Consider the following 9,495-nt stretch of genomic DNA (forward strand, 5'->3'; position numbering starts at 1 on the left):
AAACTGCTAACCCTAGCATATGTCCACAAGACCTATGAACCATAAATAGTAAGTGCCACGTGCAACGTAAACTGTCACGTGACCATGAAGCGCTGAAACCGTAACATACGTACTGTGATCAATTCGAAGCATTCAGCTGACATAATGTGGGACACCCATCCCCCAAAGTGGTACCACACACGTGGACAGCACCAGCACCTTGTTATAGTCTAGCCATCAGATTGGTCAGCTGAATGAAACCTTCTGCAATGCACCTATCAGTCACTCTCATTTAACGCAACTCCCATTACCACATCCCAACCCACTCTGCACACCTTCACATCCTCAAGTCAGTCACAAGATACCTGCGAGCCTCGTACCCTTCAGAAAAGAGTCATCTTCCTGTACCATCATGCCTTTCAGAGACAGAGCAGAGCAGTTTGTATTTACCTCACTCCACAATGAAGCGAATGGTACTGCCAGACCATGCACCATAGGGAGGTGGCAACAGAGCATATCAGTGTTCACCATGTGAGTCTGATTTTCTTGTGCAGTCTGAAACATCACATACCTACATCCTGACTTGCTACTTTGAATTCCTATAATGGATGCACTAGCACAGCCACATGCAGTGCATGAGAATGCATAAATTCCTGAGCAGTGGAGACTAGATGAGTTGCATTGACATGCACCATTATGCTCAGTACCTTCACCCTGCTGTGTGGCAGGAACAACTGGCACAAATCTGAATGGGTGAGCATTTGAGGTGGCTGATGATCCACCATGATGATGGTGCTCAAGATTCCTGTTGCTTAGGGTCAATGTTGATGTTGAGGTCATTCTTGCAAATGTCTATAGGATCTCATTGATAAATGATTACATGCTAATGTGAATGCAATATGCACATGCTAGCCCATTGCAAATGTGAGACTCTGCATGATCATTTATGCATCACACTGCCTACATCATAAAGATGAAATCACATCTATCATACAGTCTAAATCACAAAGATGGAACTGCACCACTGCACCATATGAATTCTAACCCTGCTCTACTGGTCACTTTCAACTGACCTGCCCTAAAATGAGGTTAATACATTATTTCCTAGAAATCATAAAGGGATAGTTATACTACAATGCAGTCTCAAAAATCATCGCTCAAGGTGAGCAGCCATGCTTTTCTGTCCTTCTCAGACAGACCTTGAAGCTTGAGAAGCCCCAGCCATATCTGATGATGCTCCTCCTTGCAATGTCTATGCATAACTTGTGCACACTTGATGCACAACATTGGGTGCTGTGCACATGTGAAAGTGTCGAAGTACAGAAGAAGTAGGAAGATATCAATGACCTCGAGCTTGTCAAGGGGTGGGGGAGAATTGGTGGCTAGCTTTGCCCAGTGGGTCTCACAAATCTTGTGTGTGTTGCATCCAACACCTGGCTCAGGCCCAATACCAAACACGTTGGACACAACTGCCTTGCACCATGATGCCAGTGCAATAGCACTGCAAACTGCTATGATGAGTCATCAGCATCATTGATATCTTGCATGTCGATGAACCCCATTGACCTCTCATACAAGATATCAGGCATTGTCTGAGAAATGAGGTAGAAAGTAAGAGGGAGTATCTTTATTATTCTGCCTTTCTGTGCAAGTCAAAGTGCAATAATGCCATTATCATATATGAACAATATCTTAGGACTAGAGAAGGTGCACTGCCACATAGTTTTGAAGTCCAGCTTTTAATGCATGTTCATGGTCCAGACCTTGGGATTGGGGGAGAAACAGGTGAGGACTCTGTCTTTCATGAATTTGTGGGCAGTGTGCATCCTGTATCTGAAGGTGAGCCTTTCGAGCATTGCAAGCTCAAAAAACTCATGAGTGTCCTATGAACGAGACCTATAAATATGTACATAGAGCAAATTTGAGTAATTATTTAATGAAACACATACTGGTACATGTCATAGACATAGTTCAGCAGCATCTTTATCTCCTGCACACCTACATCCAACCGGATGAATGGCTGACCCTCAATAGTGTTATCAAAATTGAATATAATGGTTACCAAAGCCTGGAGGAGTTCCCATTCCTCTGAAAACTTGACCTTGTTTACTAATAATGTGTGGATTCCCAACAAGAGGATGACAGTTCCATCGGAGAATGAATAACCTGTCACCCACTCATACTCATGTGATTCATTGGCTGGATCAGCCATCGTTGACAGCACAAAGCTCAGCATAATGTCAACAGTGAAGTGGAAGTTCAAGTCACTTGCCTATCACTGATGTGTCAATCCTGGATGATCCCGTCCTAGGCTGTAATTAAGGTGCTTCGGGCAACTTAGTTATAGTAATCATGTCACATGTGGCTGTGGCTATATTCCAGGTTATTACTTTTCCATCAAGTTAAAGTGGTCTCTCAAGCTAATGCTTTCTCACATCATAAATGGAATTCCAGCCAAGTCACTCTCACACATGCATACTCATGATGAGGTGAGGATCATTGGCCTCACAGAGTGCCCTGCAATCATGCCTGAATGTTTGTGTTCATATGTAGATCTCTCAGTTGCTGCACCCCATCTTACTGGACAGCTAATGGTCTGTAGCAATGTATACAGTCATCTCATCAACACTGCTGAAAAAGCACATCATGAATCTGCCTGAGACCCAAGTATGTCTCTCAAGGGATCTCATCATCGAATTGGTGCATCTTGACTTGATCTCAGCCAAACAGCTCACTGTCATGAATGTCACAGCAAGACTTCTGAATGAGGAGACCCATTAAAAGGATGCAAAGAATGAGCAAGATGTGGTAGCCATGATGGCTAGGGCAGAAAACAGGAAAGGGAAGATGGCTGCAGGGGGTGACAAGCATAAGTGCTTCAAATGTGGAGGAATAGGGCACATACAGAAGGACTGTCCAACCAAGTCAGATGATAACAAGGACAACTCAGATAATGAGGAGGGGAAGCCAGATGATAAGGAGGTAAAGGCCAAGGTGGCATATATCAATGGCCACATTCACCTATTCTGACCACTTAACGATGGCGATCGAGGGGGTGTGTTGAAAAGTGAGTGCATGCGACACTCAGGTATGCTCTTGTCACAAGCAGGAAAAAGTGGCCGAGGTGGATGATCATAGTGACGTGCCCTAGCAATGGGTGAACATCATACAATAGGATCTGAGGGCAGCAATAGTTAATAAATAATGGACCTCAAGATGTACCTACCTTGGTAGTTTGACTATGTCTAAATGACTCCAATGAGGTCTCTGGACAATAGATTGACCTTCACTGTGCTCATGCCATGCTTAGACCTGGAATTTTGAGATTATCACCATCCATAATTTTGAATGAGATGTCACCAATCACATCACACCTCACAGTGGAGACAACCAGTTGAAAGGGAAGAGATTTGCACTCTTGATAATGAATGGACACATGTATCTGCACAATCACCAATTGAGCAGCCACTTATAAATCTCTGTCATCTCTTAGAGATTAAACACCTTGAATGAGTTATCCAAGGCATCACTTACTGTCAGACAAGTGACAGTCACCCAAACATTGGACCTCCAATCCCAGGATGGTAACCTGCACTATGTTTTCCACCTACAAGGAACTCTGCAAACAATTTGCTCATTCACTATGAGCTACACATTAAAGTGAAGACCTCAAGGTTTCAAAATTTCAAAGGGTCTTAATGCTCGAAAGGGAGGAGCTAATGTTATGAAGTGAACTGTCAATCAATCATGTGCCTAAGCACTTGTGATAGATGCTCAATTTGGATCACATGAGTCCTTCAGTTCTAGAGTTTGCTAACTCTATTGATTCTAGTGGCTGTGAATTTCAAATTTTGTCACATTCATATTCAGGTTACTTCATATTTTCATTTCTCAAAAACTGCAGATGCACAGCATCTATGCTTCTTCAGATCCTCAAGCCAAGCCCTTGGATCCTTCTCTCAATTCAGAGTAGGGTTTGTGTTTTACATTCTAAATTCATGTTTCACTTCTCATTTTAGCAACACTTCCTCAGAACATAGACTCGTAGTTCCTCAGATGTGGTAGATCATGTTGGAATATTGTGCCAGTTATCGGTGAGCGTCACTGCCGGCCCTTAGTGGTCCATGCACAGAGGTCCCAGGTGTATATAAACACACGTACATAGGGATGGTAAATCCATCAGTTTGTATCTCAGATACTACCTTGATCACTGGCAAGATTGACACTCTACCAGCTCATTCCACAGCTAAAGTCAACACAAACCAATCAGCCATATCAAGTTTTTGCTCGTTTGCCTGCCTTACCTCTCAGACTTAATCCTCATTCTCTCTGTGTTGCGCCATGGCTGAAGAATTGTGAGATACTGCCAAGGTCCCTCAGTTGGTGGAGGGTAACTATAGGCTGTGGGTGATGAAGATGCAGGTGGCACTGGTGCAGAAGGATCTGTGAGAGCAGGTGGATGTAGAGGTGGAGGTGAAGGAGGGAGTCACACTGGAGGAGGCATTGAGCAAGGTGCTGCAAAAGTGGATGAAGGCCAAGATGGCCAAGGCACAGGCAGAGATCGTACTCTGGGTGGAGGAGGATCAACTGAAACTTTTGGAAGAGGAGAAGGACCCTCGTGAGTGCTGGCTCAAGTTACATGACATCCACAGGGCAAAGGGGTTCACCATGGAGTTGGCCAAGTGGTGGGCATTCTATTATGCATGGATGCAAGAGAGCGAGTCAGGTCAGAGATGGATCACTAGGGTGAAGGGTCTGGTGAGGGCACTGAAGGAGGTCGATGTTGAGGTCAAAGAAATCCAGAAATTGTTGGTCTTGGTCATGGGACTGACAGACAAGTATGGGTGGGTGGTGTCTCAGGTCGACAATATGGACATCAAGGAGTGGACCTTCGACCAGATCAGTGTGAAGATCCTGAATGAGGAGACAAGGCATGGTGGACCAGATGGTGCAGATGAGCTGGAGATGGTGAGCTACGTGGGATCAGGGAGTACCAAGTCAAAGAAGCGAGGCCCTGTAACTTGCTACAGGTGCAGGAAGATAGGGCATGTTCATCATGACTGCCTGGATAGGAAGGAAGTGATGGGAGTTGCCATGGTGGAGGATACCTTTGCGTTTTGATGGATGAGAGGGCAGAAGCAGTACACTGGATGAAGCAATCAATAATTTGAGGTGAAAGATGGTAAACATATTGAAGAAAAAGTTCAAATCTTTTAAGCATCTTCACTGTCAATTTGTGATAAAAGTATTTATAATATACTTAACATCTTTTATTGTGAAAGATGATGAAAAGGTTAAAAGGAGATTGGATGAAATATTAATAATCATTGCTTCAATCATTTTACAATCTTTCATACAAAACTATGATAAAAAATTTCAAAATCTTTTTTCACTCTTTTTTGATCAAAGATGATGAAAATGTTGTGACTATGTCACACCCTTGTTTTCATATACTAAGCTAGTACTAAGATATGGAGGTTAATACTTAGGTCCAGATATTAGTACTATCTCTTGAAGCCTTAGTACTAGCATAGCATTGATCTTTACATTTTAGCACTAGCTTAGTACTAGCATAGTGCTAGCATAGCACTAGCATTTGGACCTTAGTACTAGCATAGTACAGTACTACTCTTTGAAGCCTTAGTACTAGCATAGTACTAACTTTAGACCTTAGTAATAGCATAGTACTAGCACAGTACTATCATTTAGATCTTAGTACAAGCATAGTACTAGCATTCAGACCTTAGTACTAACTTAGTATGTACTAGCATAGTGCCAACTTAGTACTAGCATAGTACCAACTTAGTGCTAGCATAGTACTAACTTAGTACTAGCATAGTACTAACTTAGTACTAGCATAGTACTAACCTTCAAACCTTAGTACTGATCTGCGGACCTTAGTACTAGCTTAAAACTATGCTAGTACTATGCTAGTACTAAGGCTTCAAGAGATAGTACTAATATCTGGACCTAAGTATTAACCTCCATATCTTAGTACTAGCTTAGTATATGAAAACAAGGGTGTGACATAGTCACAATATTTTCATCATCTTTGATCAAAAAAGAGTGAAGAAAGATTTTGAAATTTTTCATCATAGTTTTGTATGAAAGATTGTTAAATGATTGAAGCAATGATTATTAATATTTCATCCAATCCCCTTTCAACCTTTTCATCATCTTTCACAACAAAAGATGTTAAGTATATTATCAATACTTTTATCACAAATTGACAGTGAAGATGCTTAAAAGATTTGAACTTTTTCTTCAATATGTTTACCATCTTTTACCTCAAATTATTGATTGTTTCACCCAGTGGTAGCTAGCTCAAGAGGGTGTGTTGGAATATTGTGCCAGTTATCGGTGAGCATCACTGCCGGCCCTTAGTGGTTCATGTGCAGAGGTCCTGGGTGTATATAAACACACGTACATAGGGATGGTAAATCCATCAGTTTGTATCTCAGATACCACCTTGATCACTGGCGAGATTGACACTCTACTAGCTCGTTCTACAGCTAAAGTCAACAGATCACTCTCATAAATAGCACAGCATTCTTGCTCTATTAGGCCCAGATTCCAGTGTATGTACTTGATGAAATCTCAAGAGCTGGGGATCCATAGAGCTATATAAGGAGCATAGATCAGGGTAAAAAAAACTAAGTTCCTATTCGGTAGCGGTGCTTGACCTCTGCTTGCACAAGGAAAATGCAAGCATCCACTTAGGCTGTCTGCTTTGAGGTCTGCTCGACTCAGATGGTCTTCCAATGTTCTTATGTCACATTGTCATGGACATGCCATGAGTGACTGGATGCATTAGTGCTATGCTCATGCACTGTCTTCACACTACACTAGCTTCTGTTCATGCATCACCAGTGCTTGCTATGGCAAAGTGAAGTGCTCTTGACCCTCTGCCTGAAGTGCCTCCATCTGATAAAGAGAATGTCACCTCAGCTGAGGCTGCCACTTGCAGCAAGAAAGTTATTAAACCACTCTAGATGATGAGATTCTTGTTCACATTCTCAAGAAACAGAAGCTCAGTGAGAACTTCTTTGACAATGGATGGAAAACTCAGGTCTAGCATGCTGTTCTAAAGGCTGTGAAGGCTGAGGGCTTAAACAAGGGAGGATGCAAGAATGCCATGAAGTGCAGTGATCATTGGATGAATGTGAGTATTTCTGACCTGTTGGCCTTGAAGCATTTGATGACTTTTGTTATATAGCTCAAGGCTGACTTCTTGCAAGTGCAAAAGCTCAGGGATCTATCAGGCTATGAGTGGGATGATGAGAAGATAGTTATGGTGACAGAGGAGCCTGTTATAGAGGTGTACATCCAGGTATGTATGTTGATCTTGAGCATTGCTTGTTGCAAATCTCATTTGATTCAGGCACACCCTAAAGTAGCCCAGTGGCTCATCACCCACCCCTTTCCTCTCTGTTATGAGATTCTGGAGCTCATGGAGGGCAAGGTCATGACTGAAAAGGGAGCCTTCCATGTTGGATAAGCTTTCACAGAGCCTGCTCATGAGGCTGCTGCTGAGTTTGCAGTGCCTGCACCAGTGAAGAATGTTTGTGTGATCAGCCTCTTCATGGTCAATGGGATGAAGAGATGGTCAATCTCCATTCAGCCTGTTCCAACTTCAGCTAACTGCAGATGACTTGAAAACTTAGATGATGATCAGAGTTTTAGACCTCATCCAGCCAAGCATTGCAGATGGCATCATGTACTCCATGCATTAAATGCAGATGCTATTGCTGATGTTGCAGAGGCCACCAACTTCATGACCTCCACAATGGTGCAGCAGAATGTTTCTGAATGTAAGCATATTCAGGATGCAATCAAGCTGAATGCTGAAGATGGAGATTTGTCCAATCATGAGATGGCAGAGGTTGAATGTCTGCTTGCAGACAAGGTATCTGTCACTAGGTGAAACAATCAATAATTTGAGGTGAACGATGGTAAAAATATTGATGAAAAAGTTCAAATCTTATAAGCATCCTCACTGTCAATTTGTGATAAAAGTATTTAAAATATTTTTAACATCTTTTGTTGTGAAAGACGATGAAAAGATTGAAAGGAGATTGGATGAAATATTAATAATCATTTCTTCGATCATTTTACAATCTTTCATACAAAACTATGACAAAAAGTTTCAAAATCTTTTTTTCACTCTTCTTTGATCAAAGATGATGAAAATATTGTGACTATCTTTTGCACCTCTCATGAGAACATTAACATTAATAAAATGTGATCATAGTAAACCTTGCTCCATTATATTGCAACAACCATGATACACATAAAAAAGACTTGAGTTTAAGACGACTATGGTCTTATTAATTCTTAAACATTTGCTGAAGATAGGCTGCTGCTTCTGCTATCAACTGTTTGTGTTCTTCTCATGCTGTTTACCAAAAGCATACTATAAGTGTTATACATTGAAGCAATTTAAGTTATAGCTGATCTGAACTGATTTAGATAGCATTTTACAAAAATGCTACTTTAACTGAATAAGGAAGATATATACATTAATTCTGTCTTCATTCTATCAGAGAACCCTAACTGTATTTTAATTCTTCTAATATAAACTGAAGAGATCTTTCAAACAGCACATTTACATATCGTTGAACACAGAGACACTTCCATCCCAGTATCATCAAGAAATTTCACAGGTGCATGTCAATCATGCAGGAGATGCAGTCCACAAATAAGGTATTGAAAAATGAGATTGAGGCTCATTTCTGACATTGTGTTTTATCAGATTGTCAGTCTCTGACAGCATTTTTGTTTATTTTATTGGAGGCCAAAAGTGTTACATGAGAATACATGATTAGATGCACAAGAGCATAGCAATATTCAGCTACACATTCTATGCATGAGATACGATGCTAAGTGGGCCTCAAATAGCCTTTCACTTCTTTACACCACTATTTGCTGCTTCAACTTTCATTCTACCAATAGGATAGTCATGTCTACCATGTTCAACAAAGCCTAATAGAGAGGTCATTATGTCCTTGAACCTGCAATTATTACATTTCAGATGGCAGGTACATGTACATTTGCTGGCCTTGTACATAGATATGTTCTCGTAACTATAACAATACTCTATCAATTAGTGAATCATGAGCAAATGTGTATGCACCTGGGGTCAGAAAGAAAGTTTTCTGATATGGGCAAATATTCATCTGCACTAGCCTCTGCTTTCAATTTGTCCAAATGTCTGTATTACTTCTCCATATTTTTAGCAGTGCCTCATACTGTAGTATGCTGATATGCTCAGTCACCATCTCTCTATGCCCCAGGTCTGATAGTACTATTTGCTGCATTGTGAAGTGAGGTGAGTACATATAAACTGCTCTGCTCTATCTCCTAGAGATGCGATGGTATAGAGGGGTGACTCCTTCTGAAGAGTGTGAGGCCTGCAGGTTTTTTTGAAACAGACTTGAGGATATAGTTGAGTGTGTGTATGATTGGGTAAGATAATGATGGGGTTATCAGATGAATTCAGTTGATAGATGTGGGATA

The 9,495-nt window shown here is 41.3% G+C and overlaps 2 protein-coding genes across 2 annotated transcripts; one reads left to right on the top strand and one right to left on the bottom strand.

Annotated features, from left to right (window-relative positions):
- Window positions 1–1,122: 1,122 nt before the first annotated feature.
- Window positions 1,123–2,191, bottom strand: LAESUDRAFT_714276 (uncharacterized protein; the record flags this gene model as incomplete). Its single annotated transcript, XM_040907059.1, has 4 exons — window positions 1,123–1,480; window positions 1,546–1,622; window positions 1,743–1,862; window positions 1,982–2,191. The coding sequence occupies 4 exons, from the start codon at window positions 2,189–2,191 to the stop codon at window positions 1,123–1,125; spliced, it is 765 nt and encodes a 254-aa protein (XP_040764287.1).
- A 2,327-nt stretch (window positions 2,192–4,518) lies between these two features.
- Window positions 4,519–7,477, top strand: LAESUDRAFT_759371 (uncharacterized protein; the record flags this gene model as incomplete). The annotated part of the gene is made up of 3 exons (XM_040912586.1): window positions 4,519–4,947; window positions 7,196–7,309; window positions 7,361–7,477. The coding sequence occupies 3 exons, from the start codon at window positions 4,519–4,521 to the stop codon at window positions 7,475–7,477; spliced, it is 660 nt and encodes a 219-aa protein (XP_040764288.1).
- Between the last annotated feature and the right edge of the window lie 2,018 nt (window positions 7,478–9,495).

This window comes from Laetiporus sulphureus (genome assembly GCF_001632365.1).
Source record: "Laetiporus sulphureus 93-53 unplaced genomic scaffold LAESUscaffold_20, whole genome shotgun sequence".
NCBI classification, from domain to species: Eukaryota; Fungi; Basidiomycota; class Agaricomycetes; order Polyporales; family Laetiporaceae; genus Laetiporus; species Laetiporus sulphureus.